This window comes from Numenius arquata, chromosome 2, assembly GCF_964106895.1.
Source record: "Numenius arquata chromosome 2, bNumArq3.hap1.1, whole genome shotgun sequence".
NCBI classification, from domain to species: domain Eukaryota; kingdom Metazoa; phylum Chordata; class Aves; order Charadriiformes; family Scolopacidae; genus Numenius; species Numenius arquata.
The window spans coordinates 54,020,145-54,047,934 of record NC_133577.1 but is presented as its reverse complement, the minus strand read 5'-3'; the positions used below and the strand labels follow the sequence as shown (position 1 = coordinate 54,047,934).

Sequence of the window (27,790 nt, the reverse complement as noted above, 5' to 3'; positions counted from 1 at the left end):
TTAGGTTGATGGTTGGACAAGAGGATCTTGAAGGTCCCTTCCAACCTAGAAGATTCTGTGTGTGATTCTGTGTATTATAACAGGGCTGATTTGGAGTTTTGTCAAAGATTTGCTGAAGGGTATTGTCAGGAAAACAACACCTTCTGGAGGGGACCCCATCAGCCTTTAAGAGCCACCCCTCAGCTCCAAGGGTAACTCCTGCAAACCAGGAGTAGCGTGCAAGGAGGTTCCCGCTGTGCGTCTTGCTGATCGAAGAGGCTGACACGGCACGCTGCCAGCTGCTTGTGATGTCTCAGGGTGCCTGCAAGGCTGCCTGCAGTGGGCAAGAGTTCTGTCAGTCAGCACAGATGAGTGTTCAAAAACCAGATCCCAGCCTCTGGGATGGTGTGGTGGTGTAAGAGCTTCCCTAATTGCTCCTGCACAGTCCACATCAAAGAGGGGCAGAATGAAGACTGACTGATCCAGATTCTCTGCTTCCGGATGCCTTTTGACAAGCCCTTAATGAGAATTTAAATGTATTGAATGAAAACTTGAGGGAACAGCATCTGCTGTGAAACCACCCAGTTGCCTGCCTGCTCCTCTCGTCCCCAGCCTAGCAGAGCCCGGCAGCGGTACGTATTCCCTTGGTTTCCCGTCTCTGCAGAGGGGAAAGGACAGCAGCAGGGAAGAGGGACGTGTGTTTGCTGCCTGTTTCTTAACCTGTCTCGCAGCATTGCCAGGTCAAGCTGTCTCAGTTCGCAGTCACCTTTCAGGCTGTAGCTGACCGTTGAAAGAAAAAGCTGCTTCTCCGGAAAGGAGCTTTGTGGCTCTCAGTACAGCCTCATTAAAACTTTGTGGAGTAAAATTCCAGACCGGTGATTAATTTGGCAGCACCCTTGGACCCCAGAGCTGCAGAGAAGGCCTACCCAAAATAGCGACCGTGGTCAATCACTAAGGAACATTTGCTTGTGGTGCGGTGCTGTAGGAGATATGTCTGTATTACAACTACATATAATGAATTAGAGACATTTGACCGCTTTCCTTTAAAACTCATGAGAAACATTCACCTTTGCCCGAAAACGCGTTCTGCAAAACAGCGATCTCTCCGTCGAGATCTAACATCAATGAACAAAACTACACGCGAAGAGTCAACAACACCATGCGCACATCTGCCAGGAAGGAGATGCTTCCAGCTGTGAGGCACTGAGTGGTGGATTCCCCATCGGCACATCTCTGTTGATCTCCGTAGAGTCTTAAGGCTAATCACTGCAGGGATTGTCTTTAATCTTTTTACACCCTCACCCAAGCATTCCTGCCTCTCCACATTAACAAATTAAGTTATTAGCTCTTAATACCTGAAAATCTAGACCTTCTATGCCAGAGGGTAGCAAAGAAACAAGATTAGGAAGATTGCTTCCAAAGCCTAGCATTTCCAGCCAGTATATGTAGCCAATCATTCAGCCCAAGAATGTCAAGCAAAGAACAGACTACGAGAGGAGGAAAAGCCCTGAAACAATTCAGAGTGAAAAAGGTCCCTGAAGAATGTGGATGTGCTTAGATGATGTTTGACGTGCTTCCCCTGGAAGGTTGAGCCGAGAAAAGATCCGGCAGTGCATACCCCTCTTACCCATCCTTACTAAGGCAGCAGCAGCCATGTTCTGCGTCACACGCGTCATCTCGGGCCCATCATCATAATGGGGAGAGCAGGCTAGTAGCAAGCTTTAAAGCAGCTGTCTAGATGGCCTCTGTCACCAGGTCTCTTCTGGATGGAAGAAGAGCTTCCACACAGCTAAGGGGAGAGAAATAATTTGGAAGAGCAGAAGAGAGAAGGATCAATTTTATAGAGGGTAAATGGTGAAGTCCCCAAATGGTGGGGCATGGAGTGTATTGCCACGGAGGTCCTGGGTACCCTGAGCTAACTTAGGTGCCAAGAACAGCAGGTGCCATTGTCTGATTTTCAGTGTTTTTCTCCCTGGTGGCTTATCTCCACATGTGCGCTAGATGGAAGAGATTGTGTGTGCTGTATGGGGCCACTACTTCAGGAGTTAAGAACCGCAGAAATCAAACTGGAACTCATAGAGTCTGTATTTCTCTGCTCTCCAGCCGTTCAAAAAGGGAAGTAAGCATTCAGAGTAGTAAATGTTATACATAAGAGTTTGCAGGGCAAAAGTTTACTCATGAGAAACCAAATACCTAATATGGGTCGTTTTGCCATAGGAATGATGCTGCAGCATGCAGGTGAGCATGCACCTTATCTGTGCAGATAAGGTCCTTATCTGTGTCAGACTCGTTGGGGATTTCTCTCATTTAAGCCTGGACCTAAGATGGTGAGGGGACTAGAACATCTCTCTTATGAGGAAAGGCTGAGGGACTTGGGTCTTTTTAGTCTGGAGAATAGAAGACTGGGGGGGGATCCAATCAACACCTATAAATACTTAAAGGGAGGGTGTCAGGAGGATGGGGCCGGTCTTTTTTCAGTGGTGCCCAGGGACAGGACAAGAGGAAATGGGCACAAACTTGAATATAAGAAGTTCCACCTAAACATGAGGAGGAACTTCTTTCCTTTGAGGGTGGCAGAGCCCTGGAAGAGGCTGCCCAGGGAGGTGGTGGAGTCTCCTTCTCTGCAGACATTCAAAATGCACCTGGACACGTTCCTGTGCAACCTGCTGTGGGTGGACCTGCTTTGGCAGGAGGGTTGGACTAGATGATCTCCAGAGGTCCCTTCCAACCCCATATCATTCTGTGATTCTGTAAAGAGCTCTTCCTTTCAGCTCTGGGGCTGCCGGATTCAGTCCCAAGAGTAGTAGTCAAGAGAGGGCTAATGGTCACTTGTCTGGGGTTTGAATTCTTAGTTCGAACAGAGGAAACACGTAGCCTGACAGTCGGTGGTTTTACAGTTGCCTCCTTATGCTCAGCTCCCAAAGGACCAGCTCTCTGCTGGGTTACAGTACTGCTGATTTAAAACTCAAATTTGATCATATTTTTACCTAAGCTGATTGCTTGCCTGATTCCTTTCTGCCTTGGTCTGCTAAACTGTAATTTAAGTGATTTCCAGTGCATTAGATTTATGTGGGGTCCTTGGTTGCTGCAAAACTAGATGGCACGACTTCGGCATTCAAGGTCTTGGCAGTTATAAACTTGAATACACAATTCTTGTCAGCAGCCTGAAAGTAGTGCCATTTCCCTCAGTGCTAATTAGCTCCTTTTACCCTCTGTGCACGGTTACCTTATGTGCATGACTTTCCTGTATCAGATTGTTCTTCCCAGCGATCAAATGGTTCAAAGACTTCAGTTAAATGGCTCACGCCCTAAGGAGAGCTGAGATTTAATTGCTCTGCAGTTACTGCATCAGGGAGACCTACCAGGATGTCTGTGAAATGTGAGCAGCCTGTACGAGTCCCAGGCACGAGCACGTTCCCTTCAATCCAGTCTGAAATCAATACAACAGTCCTTGCGATTCCCACAGTATCTTGGTCCATGACTTTTGTGCACTAGGTCCCTGCTAGATACCTACATTTAAGCATCTGGATCTCAATGTGCTTATTCAGGTGTCTGAGGAAAATTCCCTGGAAAAATAGTGCAGACTCCCTTCGAGATTATTGTAGAATATCAGCTTGACTCATAGTAAGCGGGACATCTTGCTTTCACAGGTATGCTATGCTGTATGACACCCTTTACATCCAGGAGACAGTTTATTAGATAGAATAGCGACAGTTCCCAGCAAGCCTGGTCATATGGGGCTTGTCATTTGTTTCAGAAATGTTGTAACTTTTATTATGCAGAGCTTAAGTTTACAGCTATAAAACCCCCACCAGCATCCATGCTGAGGAGAGTGCGCAGGACCTTAAGCAGCATCATAAAAGCCGAGTGGAATAATGCCAAATTATTTTATAAACTCCCTTACAAAAATTGCTCAATCAAAATGAAGGGTCCCGCTATCAGATGTGAGATCTAATTAAGGATCTCTGAATAGAATTATGAACTCAGCTCCAGGTTTCTACATTTGGAAATTTCCATCATAATGCATCTCCATTCATCTATCCCTACATGCATTGAAATGTATTGTCAGCTGGTATAAATCTAATCCGACTCAAGGACTTTAAAGGGCTGCTTTTTTATTTTAGATAGGCATTTCTTACATGTCAATGGTTGCATGAAGAGACTTTACACTGGGCATAAATTACATCCACTTAAAAAAAGCTGTAGTATTAAGAGGCTGCAGAGGTTTTTAAGTATAATGGTCAGTATCTTTTCACAGCATTTGGTTTGTTAGCACTCCTGGAAAATTCCAGTATTGTAAGAGTTAATTTGCAGAGAAATCTGGGAAACTATTTTTGCTAGCACTCTGAAATAGGGCCGTTTTTTAGATATCATATACATGAAAATGAAGTTACTGGTTGGTTGACTGAATTCAGGCACAAGCATAACTAGATGATGTGGTCAGAAAATTCATTTATACGTATATATATATATATATATATTCAGGGGCCAGATCCAAGTCAGTGTAAATTAGCCATCTCCCATCTGCCTCCTTGTGGCTTGCACCTGTGAAGCATGTGACTCCCAGTGTTTGAAATGCACTCCAGAAATGGGAAATAAAGACCTGAGAAGCAGCTTCTACTGAGGGGACTTCCTAGGGCTGCAAACAATATAATCATACTGAAGACGTTACCACCACGTGACTGCTTGTAATCTTCCTTTTTGAATACTGTTAATGAAGTTAAGGGCTAACTGGTATTTTTTTCTTCTAAGATCTGAATTGCAGGCTCGTTCAGCCTACAATGACGATTCCTCCTCGTTTCTGTGGCTTTGGAAGATGTCAAGTGAAATGAACTGCACAGCGGTCCCATTTTATCCTCTGTTGCATATAAATTCCTGGGGTTTGTGCTTAATGCTTTGCTGGAGTGTTAACTTGAGTATTTGCCCCAAAACCTGTGCAAATGCACACGGAGCTGTAGTGATCCCCATCAGTGTGGAGGGTGAAGCCGTGTCTCTCTGCCAAGGTTCAGGTTAGCAGCCGGCTGGAGATCTGGCTGCTCTTGTGCTGTCAGACTCCTGTTTTGAAGTGTGACTTCTGTTGCCCAAGCCCTGAATGAGTCAGCGTGGGTCAAATCAACACTTTTAGCAAGGACAAGCCCATCATCCAGCAGTCTAGAATGCCTGGAAACCCAGTGTATGAGATGCCAGCAGCCAGACTTGCAGTGGATGTAGGCACGTGGTGGCAGGACAAGGATGGGGAGGACCCACATTGCTAGGCAGCAGCTGGGGACTGTGGCTGGTGGTGCTCCCCTGCCTACTGGACCATTGCATACCTTGCGGTCTTGCTCAGCGTTTCTGGCTGGTTTCCCCTCTCAAGGAAGGCAGGATTCCCAGGTCGGGGAAAATTAATACAAGAAGCAGATGTGAACCGTGGGGCGGGTGGAAGGAGCAGTCACGTCCTGCCCCAGAGACTTGATAGGGCTGTTCATCTCCTGTGACCATTTGTTGCTGAGCATCAGCACTGGCACAGAAGGGTCCTTCTGGTGAAGCTGAGCCCCTTCCCTCTGCCCTGACAGCAGCAGCACTCGCAGTCTCCTCCGCAGCAGGAGACCCGTGGCAGCCTGTGGTCCAGCCACCTCCAGGTGCAGCACACAGCCAGAGTTGGGGCACAGCTCAGCCTGCAGGGACTGCTACTGCAGGCTCTGTGCTGCGTGTATGGGAGGGATTTCAGGGAGAAAAGGATATCAGATAGCCTGCTGAAGGCGTGGGAAACTTCTTTGTCATCCATAAATATTTGGGATTTGATTCCCCTTTCCATGGCTTTGACAACAAAATGGTGTGGTCTGGCATCTCTGCGACTTTGCGTGGAAGTCCTCTGCTGCCCGGGACCGTATACTTTTTACTTTTCAGATTTGGCTATTCGTCCCCCCATCTCCCTAGGGGCTCCCATCTCCCAGCTGCAGAAAGCTAGGGCGTTTCCTGGCTTGGGTCTCCTCTTGGTGTCCCAGCATGCGTGGGAACAGCTTACACAGAACGACGGGCTTAACTTTGGCACACGCTGTTAGTGTGGCAGTCGTGCTGATGAGGGCCTGGCTGACATCCTCTCTTTGCCTGTTTTTCCAGGTCGTTGCACTGTCGTCGTGGAGTCTCTTGAGAGATTCAATCTACTATACACTGTCTGTTGTTGCACTCATTGTGGTAAGTTTTTGAAGGTTATTTTTCTAGGGAAGCTCACGTGTCTGCTGCCAGCTGTAAAGGGAACCTGCTAAGAAATCATAGTCTTGTAGCTAAGATCCTAGCTCCGGGTGTCACGTGGTTTTCTGCTTGTGGAAAAATGTACTGGTGATCTCCCTGGTTCTGTGGAAAAGCTCAGCCCAAGGGCAGGAGATCGATGAGTGTCACAAGAGCCCAGACCGATAGCTGGGGAGAAGTGTGTTGCTCCAGTCCCAGCAGAGTTGAGAGTGCAGAGCTGCAGCCCCACTGCCAGCTCTGGAGCAGGTGTGTTGGTCAGTCCTCTCCTCGCGGCTTCCTAGAAGTCATCTAACTAACTGACCTCTAAGGAGGCAGCATTTGTGCCCAGAGAAAGGAGGTCCTCAACAGCTACAAAACCATTAGTTTTTCCACACGTAATTGGGGCAGGTTTTGTTCAGTGCATGCTTGCAGCAAATCCTCTAATGAAGGCTACGGTTTCAGTAATTCTTAGTGCTGCCGCTGTTGTAGCTTTCATCAAGCTCAGTAAGTACCCCCGATCTCTCAGAATTGGGCTATACAGTGAAAAAAAAACGTTAGCAGTACTCCCAATCTCTCAGAATGGGGCTATACAGTGAAAAACCATTAGCACAAGTATTCAGATAAAGACACTGCTATCAGTTTAGCATTACCTTTGCAACCAATACCAAATAAAGTCAGGAAATGTAAAGACCGAGTTTCCTGATAACAGTTGATACTTTGCTTTTTTTTTTTCTTTGGTTTCTTTTTTTGCCCCTGGCCTAGTCTAGGGCCCTAGATTCCCTAAGAAAGGAAGAATGATTTTGTGAGGTTAACTTCCATATGTAAGCAAGAAGGGTCAAACGCTTGCATTTCTGATGTTTGCACTTTTATTAGTCACAATTTCAACAGTGTGTTTTGTTTTGCCTTCATTCTGCACATGCCTGTATACTATATGTATTCTGAAGGTACAAAGACCTATATCTGTCTAATCTCAAACAGAGGGTTTGCATCAACCTGTTTGTACTTTTATTCCCTACACTGCAAGATCAGCCTTTTTGCACCTGATGAAAAATAACTTTTCTATACAATTATTAGCAATACGCTGCAAAACAAAAAACTTTTTTTTTTTTTGCTTTGACAGCTTGACAGTAACCTCATACCAAAAAGTGTTCCTAAGCAACAAACTTGGCCGCAGCCACTAATTGTAATAAATTACATTGCACTAATTTAAAGACATCTAGCAGGCATTCTCTTAGTTTACTCCATGGGAAGCGTGGACGTGGGCAGCTGCCTGGCATTTAGCCTCACGTCATTTGGATTGGGTGTTTCGTTTATTGCGTGGTGGCAGACAAGTTAAAAATCTGTTGAATCTGTCATCGGTTTTTAAATTCTTAAAGCAAGGCAGGTTTTTTTCATGGTTGGTTCATCCTCGTGGTTGTCAGCTGCTTCAGGATGTTGAGAACTATTATGTATTGTATTGTGTCCAGTGCACCCCTGAAATTCCTAGCTATGTATCCTACGTAATGAGAAAGTTGTATGGCTCATTAAACAGACATCTCCATTATCCTTAAGACTTTTCTCCTATATTTCTGTATAAGCTGTTCTTCATAATTGCAGAACTGCAGAAGTCTTTTTCTTTTGGAAGTGTACCCGATAACATCAGGATACTGTTATTTTTTTCCTAAGCCTCAGGTTAGCTTCTCTCTAGTTGTATGCTCACTCTTCTGCTCATCTTACCAGCTGAGAGGTTCAAGGTCCTTCATGCAGCCACAGCAGCAGGACTGTGCAACTCCAGGCGTTAGTGGAGGCTTGAAGGCATTGCCAGAACTCTTAGTCCCATATTACAGGACTACTTGGCAAATTGTGACTTGGGAGATGTGGAGCGTGTCCCACTTGTCTTCAGTGTTACTCCACAGCAATCATTGCAAATTGGTTTTAAACACCTGTTAGAGAAAAACAGAGAAAGATGGGAGGAAGGGAAAACATTTTAAATGGTTAAAGATTTAGCTCCCAGCTGATTTACCGACCCTTTTCTATGCCGTATTGCTCTCCAGTTGATGGCAAATGAGGATTTTTCCTTTAAGAGTCAAACACTGCTTCAGTTTAAGAAGTTTCTCCTCCCCTTCACTCACCCAGGGACCCTGGCTTCACAGTGGCTTGGATCTTTCCTATCCTTTTAAGGCAGAATTAGATTTAGGCAGCAGCACATTGTTACTCAAATACTGACTCTCCAGTCCTCGATGTCTCTGCTGGGAGACAAGCCGCAGGCTCCATGCAGAGCATAGCATGACCTGTGTGCGGTTCCCCCTTTGTTAGATTTCTGTGCCCCTTAAATTTTAGAAGGCGCTTAAATGCTTTGCCATATAGGGATAATTTGCCATACCGGGGCATTGAGACTTGTCTGCAGCTGAAGTATAGTCATCTTTCTTGAGGGATGGTATTGCTTTATACATTGCACTCCATGTGTGTCTTTACTGATCATAAATACACCTGAGGGGAAATAAATACATTCCTGACAATGTTGAGATTCAGCAGCTTCAAAAACCTCGATACTCTGCTGGGTAAATCAATGTGACTTTGTCTCCTTCTATTTCCACTAGCAAAGTAATTGCAGTGCTGCAGTAATAAATAGCAAAGCAGGATAAACTCACCTGTTTGGTGCTCCAGGCCATTTGATAAGAATGAACGAACTCTAAATCACAGAGATTAGAAGTGGGTAAACCACACTTACCAAACTTAGCTCACCTTGCTTCATCCCTGTAATATTTTTTTTTAACCTTAATATTACAAAGTTACCTTGTCCTCTTGTAAAGCTTGGCAACACATTTATTTCCCTTGAAAGGAAAAAGATGCCTATGTGTCTTAACTTGAAGGGACGTGGTCAGAGTCATTAGTGACAAAAGTGGGATGGGTGCTATTTTTAATCACAAAGGTCGTTGCACATGCTTTCATGTCCCATCACACCAACACATTGTAACCTAAAACGGGCCTTGTCAGATTAGATCACGGTGACTGGGAGCTGTAATTTACAACACACATATCATTTTTGTGGTCGTATTTTCTTCCAATAATGGATGTAACTGTGCTTGGTGCCGGCTGTCACGCCGGAGTTGATTTTTACAGGCTATGGAGCTGAAGGGAAGTGTTTCACTGCGCTTTCAGAGGCTCATTCCCTATCCCTCCCTTTCCTCTGGTGCACTCTCATGGATGTCTTTCCCTAGTGCAAATACAGCATTTCCGCCTCTCTGCACCGCGTGGAGCTGAAAGCAGGCGCAGTGCTTTGGAAGGACTGAATGGGGAGCGGGCTCCTCAGCCAGGCTGACGGGGTGGAATGGCTGCCCAGGCCGCGGGGCTGCAGGTTGCTGTGTGTGACCACAGCTCCGACCTCCCAGAGAGGCCCCATGCTGCCATGAAGGGCTGGCCCCCTCAGGCAGCTTGCACACAGGGTAGGTGGCCTGGCTGGCCCTCCTGGGCACGCTGCACACAGGGTAGGTGGCCTGGACAGCCCTCCTGGGCACCCTGCACACAGGGTAGGTGGCCTGGACAGCCCTCCTGGGCACGCTGTACACAGGCCAGGTGGCCTGAACAGCCCTCCTGGGCACGCTGCACACAGGGTAGGTGGCCTGAACAGCCCTCCTGGGCACGCTGCACACAGGGTAGGTGGCCTGGACAGCCCTCCTGGGCACCCTGCACACAGGGTAGGTGGCCTGGACAGCCCTCCTGGGCACGCTGCACACAGGCCAGGTGGCCTGAACAGCCCTCCTGGGCACGCTGCACACAGGGTAGGTGGCCTGGACAGCCCTCCTGGGCACCCTGCACATAGGCCAGGTGGCCTGAACAGCCCTCCTGGGCACCCTGCACACAGGGTAGGTGGCCTGGACAGCCCTCCTGGGCACCCTGCACACAGGCCAGGTGGCCTGAACAGCCCTTCTGGGCACCCTGCACACAGGGTAGGTGGCCTGGACAGCCCTCCTGGGCACCCTGCACACAGGCCAGGTGGCCTGAACAGCCCTCCTGGGCACCCTGCACACAGGGTAGGTGGCCTGGACAGCCCTCCTGGGCACCCTGCACACAGGCTAGGTGGCCTGGCTGGCCCTCCTGGGCACGCTGCACACAGGGTAGGTGGCCTGGACAGCCCTTGGGCCTTCCTGCTGCAGCAGCCGTGGCAGGTGGGTGATGGCACCACAGGTTGAGCTGCGCTGAGCGTCCCCTGCTCTATGTGTGACAACCAAAACCAGCAGCAAGAGCAGCCCCCCGCCCCCCGACGGGTGTCCAAGTGGAAGGAGAAGCGGAGGCAGGGGGGTGTTGCCAGCAAGGGAGGGCGGCAGCCCCTTCTGCTCCCAGCAGGGCTGGTGGTGGTGATGGTGGAGCCTGGAGTGGGGAAGGGCACAGCTGTGGAGCACGGCAGCCACCTGCCGGCCACCTCCCAAATTCTGCCTCTTCGGACCCCCCCGAAAGCAGGCGTGGACAGGCAAACACCCTTCACCTCTCTGGTATAGGGTTATTTCATCCCCAACATGGGGCATTTTACAGGCGCGGGAAGGGACACATTTCTTTCCCAAGGACGCTTGTGCAGCATCGTCACAAAAGCTTTGGCATCCGTCTGCAGGTGTGCTCAAACAACGATCATGGTAGTTAAATTCAGCTAGTGTGGTGATCACATGGATATTAAGGAAATATTTGGCCCATTTTTTAGCCAGCAAAATTTCACAGCAGCTGTAAAGCTGGCTGTAAATCTTCATACTGGTTGTCCAGTTGCCACCCAGAGCAGGTCAGAGGAAGAGGCCGTGTCTCTGGTGAGACCAGCCGTGCGGGTCAGAGGCAGGTACAGCCCCTTCTCTGACTCACTTCTGTTTTCCCTGCAACTGCTTCTGCTTCGCTGTTGCAATAGCCCTGATTACGCAAGGGTCCTGTGGTATTTGGGAAGGAGTACCTGCCTGCCTATACTAGGTGAGAGAAACTGAGGGCTGAAAAGTTCAAAGGCTGAGCAGGAGGGCAGTGCCAAAACAGATCAGAGCTTAATCCCATTGCCCTGAGCCCTGGGTTGCTCTGCCCACTCTGTTGCTTGCTCAGGTGATGAGCTGTTTTCAGCTGTGATTTCATGTATAACATGCCTATTTTTAAACCTTTTCTCCGCAGTTTATTTATGACGAAAAAGTTTCCTGGTAAGTATATCCGTCCGTGAATCCCTTTTCTTTTCATTTTTTCTGGTTATACCACGAAAGCTGCAATAAGTGGGGTTCATCAGGAGAGGAGGGGAAAGCCAAAAAGTTCTGCAGGACAATTCAGGCAGCAGATTCCTGCTGTGTGAGAAACCTGAGCACAAGATGGGCTAGAATAACTCATTTTCTGAGCCAGAGAGGAAAGCCTAGGAGAGCATCACTCAGACTGTTTCCTGATACAGCGACGGCAGTCGGTGCCCTCTGCCCACCCTGAAGCAGCCCAGGGATGGCAGTGTGCTCAGCACAGGCAGAGACTGCTGCTTAGGTGCCAGTGTGCCAGGTATGTCAGCCACCTGGGAATGGAAAGGGCCACCCAAGCAGTCGTAAATAAGTGTGTTCCAATATTTGGATTTTTAATAATTTAATCATTTAAAAACCGAAAGCTCCTAAGGCAATATTAAAGAGGGAATGACTGGTTTAAAGAAAGAAATAAATATATATATATATATGTTCGTATCCCCATGAATGAGCTTAAATGTACTGCAATAGGTATGGTAGGCTAGGAGGGCTTCAAACACTTTTAAAAGTGTACTTTCAGTTGTTTTGCTTTCATGGTTTTGTTTTCAGCACCTCTCAGGGCTTGTAGAGTGATAGTGGTAGCTTTGATTTCACTCACAGCCAGTATTATTTAGATTACAAGCACTAGGGGGAGTCACGCTTCTTGGATTGCATGTTTTCTTAAACTTGTTCTCGCTGGGGGATTTATGTTTGATTTCAGAGAAGGATGTCTGAAACACTGAGTTTTGCGATGGCTTCTTTTTCTTTGTTTTGTTTTGTTTTTTTAACTAAAATTGACTCGAGGCCCAATTGTATTTGACTGTGCCCTTCAACTAAAACACATCAATGAGGAAGCTGAGTGTTGAACTGCCAGAAGCAGGGAATGAGACATTGATATAGTTAGTGCAATGTCTCAAAAACCTTAAAGAGAAAATGGCCTATGAGTTTTACTGTATAACAGTCTGATAGTGGATGATTTCCACAAGGACTAGCAGTTTGCCGTATGGAACTATGCAGAATACAGCATTTTGGTCAATGAAAAAGATTACCTGCAAAAAAGTTCTAAAAGTCATAGTCTATTTTGTTTTCATACAAATTTCATTAGTTTGACACAGAAACAGTGAAAAAACCTGACAATAGCTAGTCAGCAGTTTAAACTGCTGCCTGCTGCATTACAGAATCACAGAATGATATGGGGTTGGAAGGGACCTCTGGAGATCATCTAGTCCAACCCCCCTGCCAAAGCAGGTCCACCCACAGCAGGTTGCACAGGAACGTGTCCAGGTGGGGTTTGAATGTCTCCAGAGAAGGAGACTCCACCACCTCCCTGGGCAGCCTCTTCCAGGGCTCTGCCACCCTCAAAGTGAAAAAGTTCCTCCTCATGTTTAGGTGGAACTTCTGATATTCAAGTTTGTGCCCATTTCCTCTTGTCCTGTCCCTGGGCATCACCGAAAAAAGACCAGCCCCATCCTCTTGACGCCCACCCTTTAAGTATTTATAACCATTCTCAGTGGTTATGCAGGTCGTCTCAGCATGCTTGGTGTGCTTTAGCATGCTCAGAAAGCCCAATGACCTGCTTTACACCTATGCAGGCAGAGCAGGACAACTGTCCCGCTCCCTCTGCCCAAGCCCCCACAGGTATTGTCCTTAAAGTGTTGGTGTTCCTTGGGTGCGTGATTTTTTCACTAACCTTGTGGGTCTAGTCACTTGTTCTTAGCTGACGGGTTGATTTGGCCAAGTAAAAGCAGAGCAGTAGTCAAGAAAACAAAGGAGGCATCACACATCCCCTTTTCTAGAGATGTTTTAAGACAGCCCAAGAGGGTCAAGCACTTCTGCAAGTTTGTGGTGTCACAGATGGGGGGGACTGGCTGAACTCGGGCAGCTGACTGTCGTGCCTTGCTCTGATCTGTTTTCTGTGTCGCTCTTGTTTGCAGGTGGGAGTCCTTAGTCTTAGTGCTGATGTATGTCATCTACATCGTTATCATGAAGTAAGTCAAACGCGCCCTCGGCTTGTTTAGATTATAAGGCTCCCTGCTCCAGTGTTTTTCCAGAGGTTGCAGAGATAGCTAGAGAGCCGCAGGCTGTGGGCAGAGCTTCCTTTGCATCACCCAGCTGGCATGCCAGCAGCACCTCCAATAGCAGGGGTTAAAGCACCTCGCCCTTTCATGTACGTATCTGTAATTTATCCTGATGAGGCAGGAAGGGGCTGCTTATCCCCATAGTACAGATCCAAGGATCAGACATCTAAAGGTGGATGATGCTTTACAGATTTTACCCTGGGTGAACCGACCAAGGCTAATGCAGCAAGTCTGTAGTGGAGCGGAGAACCGAGTCCATCTCTGAGTCCCAGCGAGCAGCCTCTTCTGACTTTTCTTTAGCATCCCTATTCAGAAATAAACACATGGGAGATTCCAGTCTACTTTTTATGGATGCAAAACTCCACAGTAATTTGTTCTTACTTGCTTGGAGACCCATGATAAAACTACAGCACAACCAGCATTGATTTTCTGAGCATCTGACCTGTGTAACTTCTTTCATGCAAGTTCATGCTAGCAAAGCTAGTCTGTTCTGCTCTTTGGTTCCCCTCCTCCTGCCTTGTTTTTAAAAGCCAGTGGAAAGGAAACCCATATTTAAACTGGAACATTCAACAAAACCTACCAGCTGCCAAGCACACCAGTGATCTTGTCTCAACAAGCAAGAGTAGAGATTTGTTTTGAAATGATGAATAGAGTAAATATTGTGCGAGGAATTCTCAGTGAGAACAGCAAAACACTCAGGCTGCGTTGAAGGGAACACGAGTCAGAATTCATCTCATTTCTAATAATTAGAAATATTTTTTTTTAACGTGGAGGGTAGCTTCACCTTTGCAACAATTAACTGATTGGAAAACCAGCCAGTTTTAATGTCTGAATCTAGAATGGATTTTTTTTTTTTTTTTCTGAAGGCAACGCTGTAGTGTGAGCAGATGTTTCAGACCTGTTTGGATATAACTGGGGAGGTTGTCAACCTGGTTAGGGACCTCAGCCAGGTGTTCACAGTGGTCTACCCTTGCCTTTGAGTATCATGGTGAGATCCTCGGTTCATGTTTTTGTCAGCTCCTGGCTACTCTAAATAAAATAAGAAACAAAGATGATGGGTTTTTTCCCCCAAAAGATGAAACAGAACTTAGCATACGGTCATGTGTTTCTGTGGTAGATCTTCACAGGTAAAACAACACTCATGCTCAGGGGTAATTATGTGATAAAAAATAGATTTGGACGATGACAAGTAATCATTATTTTCTATACAGTGTATTAATTACACATAATACATTCAAGATTCATATCTTGTATCTTTCGTAGCATTCTGGGTATGAAGAGGTTGCCTTATACACGATTTAGTTAAAGTTCTGGCATACTGTGGCTAGATTTCCTTAAAACCAGAGAGTTTTCCTCCTTCCCTTAGTCGGATGGCACAGGATATGAGTCTAGGAAAGGAAGAGTGTCAAGAAATCCACATAGAAGGAGCAAAGATACAGCTAGAGTTTGTTTCATTTGTGCAGGTACAACTCAACCATACATCACTGCTTTGAAAGGAAGACAAAAAACTCTGCAAATATGGTGAATGGTTTAGCAAATAACACGGAAATGGACGATAACAGCAACTGCGATGCCACAGTGGTATTACTAAAGAAAGGTAACTGTTCCAGTAAGTCACGCTGCTTGCTTGCATCATTCTGAATGTTTACAAGTTTGTCCGCTAGTCGTACAGTGTTGACTGCTTCTGTCTTACCAGTTATGAAATAGGTGGGGAGGTCGCCCTTTTCTAACCTTCCTGCCAGATGGCCATGACTTCGTGGTGACCTCAGCCACCACATCCTTTGCTGCTGGAGGCAGCTCAGGCCTCCTCTGGGTATTTCTTGCCATTTCTTTCTGGCTGAAAGGACTCCTTCAGTTTCAAGCCTGACTTGCCCAGGGGTTACTTATTTAGACTGTTAGAGCCATGCCATTTTAAGTCCTGCTGTGGGCGCTGTTGCTCTGTACTGAAGATGCCCATTTATATCTAGTACCTCCAGTTAAATTTAACTCCATTCCAAAGCAACATAAAATGAGCAGGCCCTACTTACACCAGCGTACGCTTTCCCCTTGGTGAGGGGAGAGTAAGGACTTGGTGTTGGTCTAGGTAGCATGCTCTTACTGCCCATGCTGTCTTGAACGTGCTCAACTTTTCTATGTAAGTTATCTTTAAGTGGATTTCACTTTGGCTGAAATCTGCTCCTGTTTGACTTTAGTCACAATCACATACAAAAATTATTGTATTTCTTCAGCTTAAAGAAATTCACTCACGTCATAGCTCAGCAGCAGTAGTTCAATGTGTGCATTTGCAAGCATGTGCTAAACTCTGTTTACAGAGGATCTCTTTTTTTATTGTTGCAACGGTCAACAAGCATGTGCAGTAACTGCTTGGGATTTATATACACCAATCCTCAGGAATAACACACACCCCCAGTCACTGGTTTAACTTGAGAAGGAACTCTAGCTTGTTTAAAGCAGTCCTGGTCTGTGACTACAAATGGGCTGCCCTTTTTGTTTTGCTGGATTAAAAAAAAAAAAAAAAAATTTAAAAATAAGCCTCTCTTAAACAGTGATTGAAAGACATAGTCTGTGTACAGTAAACAACTAAATGTGAAATGTAGAGGGGTGTATTTGCTGATACCAAACCCTTCGGGTCTGCCAGAGACAGCTATGATGCTACTGCCCTATTGCTGAGGGAAGGCTTTTCTGAGTGCCCTGCACCCTGGTTTGGGGAAGCTGCTTTTATGGGAACAGCTATCTGTAGCCTGGGGCTCTCAACAGCAAAACTGTGCTGGCAAGATGACCACACTCTGTACTAGTAAAGCTAGACTGGTAAAACTCTCAGTAAGCATAAACTCAGGCCGTAGTCATTTAGGTTTACCTGGTGCCCTCGGGGTTACGCACAAATGAGGCAGTTCTGACTGTGGGATTTGGTTTAAACCTTGCCAGAATGCGTCTTTCCATGATACTGCTCAGCTGCTGGTAATTTTTTTTTTTGTTGTTTTGGACACTTGTGGTTACTCAAAATGGCTGAGGAAGGAAGACAAAAGGATTGCTTCATTGACTTGCAGATTGTTCCTGTATGTACTTGGCAGTGGGCCACCCGAGGTCCAGACAGGCGAGTGGCGCTGCTGTGCACACCAGCCTGTAGCATGGGGGTCACAAACAGCATCCATTGCAACAGATTGCCTGAGGGTTTCAGACACTACCGTTTGTTTTCTGAGACTTTTTCTGAACAGAGGACCAAAAAGAATCAAACAAGGATTTCGGTGTTTGGAGCAGTTCCCCCAAAGTGCCACGCAGGAAGTGCCAGCATGGAAAAAGTCACAAGGAGAAGCTGTCTGGCTGTTTTGATTTTTTGAATATGGATAACCCCACCTATCTACCCCAATCCATGGAAACCCTCTTGTTCACCAAAAAAAAAAAAGTGACACTAAGGCCAAAGAGATACTCTTCTGTAAGAATAACAGTGATGGTAATAAATAGTAATGCCATGAAACATTTGCAACAGTCAACAAGCAAGTGCAGTAACTGCTTGGAATTTATATGTACCTATCCTCGGGGTTAACTCCCCCCGCCCAGTCACCGGTTTAATTTGAGAAGGAGTCCTAGCTTGTCTAAAGTAGTCCTGATCTCTGACTACAGATGAGCTGCCCTTTTTGTTTCGCTGGACTAAAAAAAAAAATTAAGATGTATGTGGGAAGACCTCAGGTTTCCCTGCTTCCGAGTCCCAGTCCTGGCTCAAGATAGCATCCGGGCACAGAAAAGGATGGGCGCGGGCACTGTGCCACCCCAGAAGTAATGGGCACTGGCACTGTGCCCCAGCTGGAGTGCAGTTTAGGTACCTGCCCTTGTCTCCTTGTTCCTTTGCTCCCGCGCTGTGGGTCATACCCCATGGACTGGCACGTGTGCTTGCTGTCAGGTTTGATGGCACTTCCCAGATATGAGCTGCGAGCCCAGGATGCAGGAACCTGCTTTTCATTCGTATTGGTACCCTGCAGGAACACAGTGACAGGTTCCTCACCCCCATGTACGGTTAAAGGTGTGGGTGAGGCCAATATCCTTGCTGAAGTACAGATTATAACAGTGGAATTAATGCAGCTTTACTGCAGCACCATTTCTACGTTGGTGGAATAGCTGCTGTGGAAGCAGTGATCTGCCTAACACTGGCCTGTGAGGAACTGTGCAGAGCAAATTTCATTCTCTGTAATGAGCATGAGTGGAGATACCACGTCGGTGATTTATTTAAAGACATAAGTGTAGGATGTGTAAAGACAGAAATTAAGGACAGCAAAAGCATATTTTGTATGGCAGTAGTTGAAGGAGTGGTTCTTACAAAGGACTTCTGGAGCCGACAGGCTTATTCTTCTGAGAGCCACTTAGGGCAGAGAGAAGACACTGCTGGTAGAGATCTCAATTTCTCTTTGTTCCTTGGCTGCAGGAAATTTCCACCGTAAAGCCTCAGTTATCATGGTGGATGAGCTGCTGTCTGCCTACCCACACCAGCTTTCATTTTCCGAGGCTGGGCTCCGGATCATGATAACTAGCCACTTCCCTCCCAAAACACGTCTCTCCATGGCCAGCCGGATGTTAATCAATGAGGTATGCCTTTTATCTCCCCCCACTTCTCCTTCACCCTCTGAATTTGCCTTTTCCTGTAGCAGTGTTTGGGTTGAAATGGAGCTCTTATGTTTCTTCTGGATCCGTTGTGGCATTTCTCATTTTACTAAATCATCCCTTGTGCTCTGTCCCCATGGAGATTTTAGCAGAGAAAGTTTCAAGTTGTTACGTGGTTATGTTACCTGTAGCTGTTGCTCGCAGGAGGTGCCTCATGCATTGATCTGACATTAATATCACTTGCACTTATTCAATAATATGGTGTTCCACTGAGTCTGCACTTAGTCTGGCCCTAGTCTTGGGATACTCCTGGAGTCAATGCTACAGCCACTGGTCCTTCTCTTATAAAAGTCTTATAAGTGAGATTTATCTGGTCATCTGCAAGCAAACATCACATTATACCTGATCAAAGTTCATCACTTTTGCTCTTAATGCCAAATTTTTAAAGAACTCTGCACATCTCTCTTTTTCTGTTCCTCCTTTTCTCTTTAAAAAAATTAAATTTAAAAAAAAAACTGCCTTTCAGCAAGAATTTGTGCCTGTATTTACAGAGACAAAGGCTGATCAACAGCAGGACTTACACCAATGGTGAGTCAGAAGTAGCAATCAAAATACCTATCAAGCACGTGGTTGAGAATGGAACAGGCCCCAGCAACTCTGCCGAGCGGGGCGTGAACGGCACACGGCGGGACGAAGACATGGCTGAGGCTGGGAATGAGACAGAGAACGAGAATGAGGATAACGAGAACAACGAAAACGATGAGGAAGAGGAAGATGATGATGACGATGATGACCATGAAGGGCCATACACACCTTTTGACCTACCCAGTAAGAAGCTCCTGGGTTTGTGTTGTTCCAAAAAGCAAAACTCAGTTTGGGTATGCCAGAAAGCATCGCAGAGACATGTTGAGGTAGAAGTATCTCTGAGAGCTCTCATCAGCCTACACCTCACAGTGTAGCTCCTGGTCACGGGTAAAAGATGACAGGAACTGGGAAGCAGCAGGAACATCTCAGGATGCAGACTCCTGGGCTCAGACATGCCTCTGCTGCAGCTTGTGCATTGGCTCAGCACTGCTGTTGCAGTCAGAAGGGAGAGGCAGCAATCTCCATGGGGTGGTTCCTCCCCCAAAACCTGGGTCACCCTCTGGAGAGGCCCGTCTCTCTCTGCTGGCTGCGAGGAAGCTGAGGATGGTGGGGCCACTGGCAAGATGCCTGAACGCAGCTCAGATGCATCTGCACCTAGGCCTTACCTTTGCTGGGAAATGAGGTGTGCTCTTACCTTGGCGGTAGGATGTAATGTTAGTGGAGACAAGGCAGTGGTGAGGGACTTGGGTCTTTTTAGTCTGGAGAAGAGAAGGCTGAGGGGGGATCTGATCAATGCTTCTAAATACTTAAAGGGAGGGTGTCAAGATGATGGGGCTGGTCTTTTTTCAGTGGTGCCCAGGGACAGGACAAGAGGAAATGGGCACAAACTTGAATATCAGAAGTTCCACCTAAACATGAGGAGGAACTTCTTCACTTTGAGGGTGGCAGAGCCCTTGAAGAGGCTGCCCAGGGAGGTGGTGGAGTCTCCTTCTCTGGAGACATTCAAACCCCGCCTGGACACGTTCCTGTGCAACCTGCTCTGGGTGGACCTGCTTTGGCAGGAGGGTTGGACTGGATGATCTCCAGAGGTCCCTTCCAACCCCATATCATTCTGTGATTCTATGATTCTGTGGTGTTGATGTGGAGCAAGAACAATAAAGGTCCTGTGTGCCTCTGCTTCCTGCTATTAACTAGGCACGGAAAGTCAGAACAGCTATGTGACTTGTGAAAAACCACGTGTGCCTCAGGTTGCTGAGCACTGCACCTGCAGGACGGAGATCTCCTTTTTGCCAAGTCCCTCCCTCTTACCCAATCAGGGCTGTACTCCTCTAGTCTAATGTATCCCTGCCTTACCTTTGACTCACGCTTGACACAGCTGGCAACATTTGCTGTGTCGCAGACAAGCCAGAATACTGTAGGGACTGGTCCTGCCCTTTACAGGTGAGTTATGTTTTGGGGAACTCATGGTCAGATCTCCTCACTCAAACGGCATAGCTATAGTTCAAGTAAGGAAAAAAAACTGAGCCTTGAAGAGAATAATTTAGATGTCCTGTGGACTATGACACTAGATTCATAGTATGGGAAAAGTTGGCATGGACCTCTGGAGATCTCTGGTTCAAACTCCTGCTCAGAGCAGGTTGACCAAGGCTGCATCCAGTTGAGTTTTCATTATGGGATGGAGGTCCCACAGTCTTTTTGAGTACCTGTTCTAGTGTTTGACCACCCTCATGGTAGGGGAAAAAAAAAAAAAGAAAACACAGAACTTACGGTAGCATCTATTCTGAATTTCCCTTATTGCAAGTTGAGTCCATTGGCTCTCATAATTCCCTTTTGCATTTCTGTGAAGGGCCTGGCTCCATCTTTTCTGTACCCTCCCATTAGGTGGTTGAAGATGGATCAGTTCTCTTTCTAGAACTTGCTTTTTATGTAGTACCTGTAAGAACTTGATCCGGAGAGGGTAGCAAGTGTGCTCTGACCCATTACTTAACTCTCAGGGAGGCATTTCATACTTCTTCCCTATGTCTCTCTCTGTCCTCCCATCTCTGCCATCACACCGTAATATTCTGAACAAGGAATGTCTTGTCATTATCTGTTTGAATAGCACTTAAGTTGAGGTGTCACTGGCATCTTACTTGTTAATATTAACAAAAGAATAACATTCTGGACTAAAGCAGACTAGAATTGCGATTGTTTCCCTTTTTTGTTTTACAGCTGGCAAGATAGAAATCTTGAAGTGGCTCTTTACATGGCCATTGAGTTTTGTCCTGTACTTCACAGTGCCCAACTGTAACAAACCCCACTTGGAAAAATGGTTCATGGTTACTTTTGCTTCTTCTACCCTCTGGATTGCAGCTTTCTCCTACATGATGGTGTGGATGGTAAGTACCAACTAAAGCAGAAACCACAGTCTGGGAGAGGCAACAGAAGTGCGTTTTGTCAGCTTAAAGAAACGTGTAGAAAGTTCTACATACCTGAATTTTTAAAGGAGAAATCATAAGCCTGCTTCCATTTCTATTAGACCAGTCCACACTGAGAGAAGAAAATTAGAGGCCAGTAGCCACGGCCTTTGAACTTCATTCAGGGCTGGAATTTCACCCAGGTTCTTTAACATGGGAAAAAATTACACTTGCACCAGTTTAACACCTCTTTGTCGTGCAGGGCAGTGTAAAGGGCCCTGGTGCTAGGGCTTTTCCTTTTCTTGGAGCAAGCAAGCATGAGAGACAGAGTTATGAGTGGTAACACTTTGAACTCGGCATGAATAAAAGCATGACATTCAGCCAGATTCTTGCACAGCTAGTCAAATTCTAGTCAAGAGGAGCTTAATTCTACCTCATTATCCTAAAGGTAGAAGAGGATAAATAAAAAGGGACACAAGGAAATCCGCACATAGTTGGACTGTGCACGGGGGAGGTTTTGTGTGCTGGCTGGGTCATTGAGCCTCTTAGCTTGCTGCAGGCCTCATTACATGATATGTGTAGGTGAAAAGTGTAAGTTGTCCTCGTTAGGATTACGTTAATACTGCAGCATGGATGGTGGTCCTTTTTGTGTTTCTGTACTCTTAAGCAGAATCAGACAATGATGGGGCATTGGCATCATGAGAGGGTCTAACAAGGGAAGCCTGGTTTTGGGCTGCTGCACTTTTGATGTCGTGCACGATTCATGGTCCGTCTCGGGATGGGACCCAAAGAGTGTGGAGATACCTCGCTAAAGCACTGGCAACTGCTTCCCTGCTGAGAAGGGGGAGGCAGCAAAAAAATCTTCACTGTCTTCACAATTCATTGTTGTACTAAATGCAAAAATGAATGCCAGGCTTTTCCCTAGGAACTAATCAAAGCAGTTACAGAAGGGGGAGGAGGTATTTTGTTTTGTTTTCAATAGCCCATGTTACCCTGAAAAGGAAATAGAAGGTTACTTGCTGCTTTTCATCTGCGAGGATGAGATGTTTTTCAAGAAAAAAAAAGCTGTCACAGCTTTCCATAGCTGAAATACCAGAGCCCACTGGGTCACTGTGTTGTTTCTAACATATGGTTCATGTTTCTTGAGTATGCTGCAGAGAATTCAGAGGAGCTGTAATGTGGCTAATAGGAAATGGATGTCATTAGACAAAGGCATCCAAAATTTTAAAATATTAATCAGTTTGAAAAGCACTAGTTTATCGTAGAGTGCATAGCAAAGGAAAGAGGAAATTAAAGGTATTTCTTCTCTGCCAATAGGAATTGTTTGCAGTCAATGTGTCTCTGCATATTGCATTCTCATAGTATAATGAACCACGGGGTTTGTTTAGTGTCTGCTTAGCTATTATTTGTATATAATAATGTCTGCAAACTTCAGCCAAGATGAGGAGACTGTTACATGGGGTACTGGGCCACCATATAGTGTCTTTTCCATATTAGGGTCAAGAAAATTGTGGATGAAAGGTGTGAAGCAGCTAACCAAAGAGGGTACATACCTCGTCATTGCTGTCCTCTGCCAGGAGATGAATATACCCAAAGAGCCTGTCACTGCTTCTCTTTAAAGAAAGTGGGAATTTGGACTGAGCAATGAACTCTGTCTCACAGCATCTTGCAGAATTGCACCAAGCTGGTCTCTGATTTTCACTCTTGTAAACAGCTTGACAGTTCATTTACTCTCCTTAGGTGACAATCATTGGCTACACACTGGGAATTCCAGATGTGATCATGGGCATCACTTTCTTGGCAGCTGGAACCAGTGTGCCGGACTGCATGGCAAGCCTTATCGTAGCAAGGCAAGGTAGGTTGATCACAGAGATGTTACAGTGCTATGGAAGTGTTTTCTTGTGTCCTTTTCCTCCTTAGGTAGCACAGATGTGTCCTGAATGTGAAAACATACAGAGCCCTTTTCCTGATGCTGAAATTTAAAACAAGAACAAAGAGGGAAATTCATTATGTTGCTATCACAAAGCAGCTAACAGGTTCTTAATGACAGTGCGGAACAAGTTGTGGCGCTGTTGTCAACTTGAAGCCTTCCCCAAAAGTCACAATATTTTTCTTAATTTAAATATCACTGGTATAGAACCACTTAGAACAAGGCATAAGGGTCTTTTCAGGTCACTTTCCAGCTTTTCTTCACAGTCGTAAGGACTGGAAGATACTAGTTTTTAAGGAAAGCTTTTTTTTTTTTCCCTTGTGACTCCAGCAACAGATGTTTTAAGAGAAAAAGGAAGTTGTCAGTACTGCTTTGGGGAACAAAAACAGTGGCTCTTCATTGAAACACTGGCTACTCAATAAACTACCTGAAGACTTAATCTCATCAGTCCAGTATAGAAGCTCATATGTCATGTTTACAGTAGAGAATCAAAAGCCTCACTGAGCATGGCACAAGAGTGCCAGCAGGTCGCAGCCAGCACAGCCGCTGGCCAGGGTCCCCACAACAGCAGAGGATTCGTTGAGGGAAGTTCTCAGATGATCCTAGAAGGTGGATTCGGCCCCTTTAACCCTGCTGGCCTTGTGTGATGGGGAGGGCAAAAGGGAAATGGATGGGATGAGTGGGATCTCCCTTAATTCTTTGCCTTAATCCATGGAAATTGTCTGGATTATCTCAGATTAATGTATTTCTGTTTAAAAGTTGAAAGGCTTTTCTGAGACATGTTTGATTATATGTGATTTCCATTCCTGCAGGTATGGGGGATATGGCTGTGTCCAACTCCATCGGAAGCAATGTTTTTGATATTTTAATTGGCCTAGGCCTCCCGTGGGCTTTGCAGACCCTAGCGGTGAATTATGGATCATACGTAAGTGCTACATTTGTTCATATGATTCTTTTTTTAAATTTTTTTTTATAAAGTCCAAAGTTCTGTGGATTGGATTTGAAGAAACAAATAATTTTGCTCTGTTACGATTTGAGAGGAGCAGCAATTCATTGTCAGTGGACATTCCCCACCTTTTGGAGGACAAGTACTTCCATTTCCTTCTTGAAGGCAGTGTCTGCTGAAATAAGCTAACTCACTAGAATATACAGTATTTTCACTCACTTGAATATATTCCAATTAAGTAGAATGATCCTATTTTTAATATAAAAGAGGGGATAAACACATAAGTGAAAAGTAAAGGGTGGAGCAAACCTCTAGGGCTTTTGCTAAGAAAGATTCTAGTGTGACTAAACTGTTAGTGCACTGGGAGATGAAGGAAGTGCTTAAATAACTGGATATTTCAGAGTGTGACCATCATCAGGAAACACTGCAGAGCTTTCCTGTTTCAGAAAAACTACCCAACACCAGTGAAACCATCCTTTACTTCCCAAATGACAAAAGAGCCACCCCTCTGTCCCCAAAGGTGTTGCAAGCTCCCTTCTGAGAAGGAAGAGCAGGAGATGCCATGAGGTCTGAGGGGGAAGTCGCTGTTGCTATTGCTGTTAGAGGGATAACACTCAGACAGCAGGGTAGGACAGAGGAAAGATGTTTGATTACAGTCACTGAGTGAATGCAGAGCTAAAAGACTAGAGAATCACAGAATTGTTGAGATTGGCAAGTACCTCTGGAAACTGTCTAGTCCCCAGCCCTCTGCTCAAAGCAGGCTCAGCTAGAGCAGAATGCTTGGGAGCATGTCCAGTTGAGTCTTGAATATCTCCAAGGATAGAGAGACTGTACAGCTGCTCTCAGGAGCCTGTTCCAGTGTTTGACCACTCTCACAGTAAAAAAGCATTCTTATGTTTAAATGGAATTTCTGTTTTTAAAATTGTGTGTGTTGCCTCTTGTCCTTTCAATGGATACCACTCAGAAAAGTCTGGCTGCACGTTCTCTGTCCTCTCCCATCAGGTATTTATACACATCAATAAGATTCCCCTGAATCTTCTCTTCTCCAGGCTGAACAGTCCCAGCTCTTTCAGCCTCTCTTTGTATGTCAGATGCTGCAGTCCCTTAAATCATCCTTGTGGGCCTTCACTGGACTCACTCCAGGAAGTCCATATCTTCCTTGTGTTGAGGAACTGGACCGAGCACTCCAGATGCGTTTCGCCAGTGCTGAGTAGAGAAGGATCATCTCTCTCTGCCTGTTGGCACTGCTTCTACTAGTGCAGCCCAGGATGCTGGTGGTGCTCCATGCCACAAGGGTCCATTGTGAACTTCAGCTTGGTATCCACCAGGATCAACAGGTCTTTCTCTGCCAAGCTGCTTTCCAGCCGGTCAGCCCCAGCATGTACTGATGCATGGGGTTACTCCTGCCCAGGTGCAGGACTTTTCATTTCCCTTTGTTGATGTTCATGAGTTTCCTGCCTGTGGATTTCTCCAGCCTGTCCAGGTCCCTCTGGATGGCAGCACAACCCTCTGGTGCATCAGCCGCCCCTCCCAGTTTTGTATCAGCTGCAAACTTGCTGAAGGTGCCCTCTGCCCCATCCAGTTCATTAATAAAGACGTTAAGCAGTATTGATCCCTGGGGTAAACCCCTACTGACTGGCCTCCAGCTGGACTTTCAGCACAGTGGTTTGGCCAGTTGTCAGTCCACTACCCTGTGCTCTTATTTCATCTGTTCTTCCTGTTTATCTATGAGTATGGTTGAGAAACAGTGTCAAAAGCCTTGCTAAAGTCAACGTAAACAACATCTGTTGCTCTCCTCTCATCCAACAAGTCCACCTCATCATAGAAGGCTGTCAGGGTGGGTAAACTTGCTTTCCTCTTCATAAATCTATACATCTACTCACCATCACCTTCTTGTCCTTCATATGTTTAGAAGTGGTTCCCAGGATTATTTGCTTCATCACCTTCCCAGGGATTAAGGTCAGGCTGAGCAGCCTGTAGTTCCTTCGATCTTCCCTCTCTTTGAATATAGGAGTGACAAAATGAAGCAACGCTGTAGGAATAAAATCCCTTTCTTTAATGAGCAGCTTATCTGTAGCTCATCTATATTTTTGCGGAAAAGGATGAAAACAAGTGGCTGAACAGAAGCAGCCAGCTTTCATGGAGGCATAACAATGTCACTACTGTTTTGCACACCCAAAATGTTCATTGTACAGTGTGATCACATGGTTAGAAAAGGCAGTCTTGGAAGTAGCCCCACAATCAGCAAAGAGAGTTTCCTCAGTTTTCACTTGCAATTCCTGGATTTCTCTCTAAATCCTTGGATAATTGGACTTCAAAACAAAACAAACCTCCTCCCTCCATCCCCCCCCTTATTAGTAATTAATTATTTAACTATTACTAAGTTGCCAGAAAAGGCTAGAGTTAGCTGGGTGAGGTATAGCCTGGTGACAGCATTGAGAGCTGCAAGGTGCTGTTTGTTATTCAGGGGTCCCTGCTGATGTTTCTGGCAAGGAGGTCAGCAGGGGCAGAAGACAAGGAGCTCCTGCTCCCTGAGGTCCGCAAGGCTGAGCCTTGGGCTGCTCAAACGAGCATGGGTGTTCACAGGCTCAGACCAACCTGCTTGCCCGCTAAGTGTGACCATGAGTCAGAAGCACTAGGTAATTTCTGAGATAATAGTCACAATTTAGTACTGCTCCTTTGGTATTTGGCAGGATCCAAATTTGTCTTTGTAGCGTCTCCTCCAAAAGAAGAGCTCCTCAAAGCCATTGTGATGCCCCTGTCTCATGTACAGAAGGAAGGAGAGATTTGTAAAAGACAAAAAGAGCCTGCTTGATCATGGTTGCTTTTGCATAGCCATCCAAACCCATGATTCCCTCCACAGAACGTTTAAGATAAGAGGACAGTGGCAAAGTTAAGCTTTTGCTGAAAGTAGAGAGTTGTCGTGGTTTCGGCCAGATTGGCCAATGACAGACAACAGATGCTCTCCTCAAACCAGGACAAGAATAAATGCATTTTAATAAACAAGCTGTTAAGGCAGTAATAGCTTTTGTGGAAGCCAAAAAAACTAGACTGTGGGATTTGAAAGTTAAACTTTAATGCAGAAGACCCTTCTGGAAGCCTCCTCCAGCCTTATTTTTCTGGAAGTCTAAACACTCAACGAATGGTATTTCTCTAATATCATACTCTGTAAAATCCCTATGTATGTCTTGTTCCAGGCTGCCTGACTCAGAAGCCCCGGTGGCCAAATTTTGCTCCCTGTTAATGCTGGTATAAAGAGTTCTGGCATGTTGCTGTGCAGAACTGGAGAAGAACTACAGTGCCCCTGTACTGGGCACTGGTGAGGCCCCACCTCGAGTACTGTGTCCAGTTTTGGACCCCCTACCACAAAAAAGACATCGAGGTGCTGGAGCGGGTCCAGAGAAGAGCAACAAGGCTGGTGAGGGGTCTGGAGCACAAGTCTTACGAAGAGAGGCTGAGGGAACTAGGGTATTCAGCCTGGAGAAAAGGAGGCTGAGGGGAGACCTTATTGCTCTCTCCAACTCCCTGAAAGGAGGGTGTAGCCAGAGGGGGTCGGTCTCTTCTCCCAAATCACGGGCGACAGGACAAGAGGAAACCGCCTCAAGTTGCACCAGGGGAGGTTCAGGATGGATATTAGGAAAAAATTTTTCACTGAAAGGGTTATCAGATATTGGAATGGGCTGCCCAGGGAGGTGGTTGAGGCACCATCCCTGGAAGTGTTCAAAAGACAGGTTGACGTGGTGCTGGGAGACATGGTTTAGTGATGGTGTTGCATTTTGTTGTTTTGTGGGTGTTTATTTTTGTCAATTAGGTTGATGGTTGGACAAGAGGATCTTGAAGGTCCCTTCCAACCTAGAAGATTCTGTGATTCTGTG

At 46.0% G+C, this 27,790-nt stretch overlaps 1 protein-coding gene across 1 annotated transcript in view; it reads left to right on the top strand.

Annotated features, from left to right (window-relative positions):
* Positions 1-27,790, top strand: part of SLC24A3 (solute carrier family 24 member 3) — a 170,813-nt gene that overhangs the window by 130,639 nt on the left and 12,384 nt on the right. Inside the window, exons 6-14 of the mRNA XM_074168275.1 lie at positions 6,082-6,156; positions 11,308-11,333; positions 13,322-13,375; positions 14,929-15,074; positions 17,883-18,043; positions 18,610-18,886; positions 20,855-21,021; positions 22,780-22,894; positions 23,782-23,894. Coding sequence (XP_074024376.1) covers positions 6,082-6,156; positions 11,308-11,333; positions 13,322-13,375; positions 14,929-15,074; positions 17,883-18,043; positions 18,610-18,886; positions 20,855-21,021; positions 22,780-22,894; positions 23,782-23,894 — 1,134 coding nt within the window. The remainder of the gene's footprint in view (positions 1-6,081; positions 6,157-11,307; positions 11,334-13,321; positions 13,376-14,928; positions 15,075-17,882; positions 18,044-18,609; positions 18,887-20,854; positions 21,022-22,779; positions 22,895-23,781; positions 23,895-27,790) is intronic.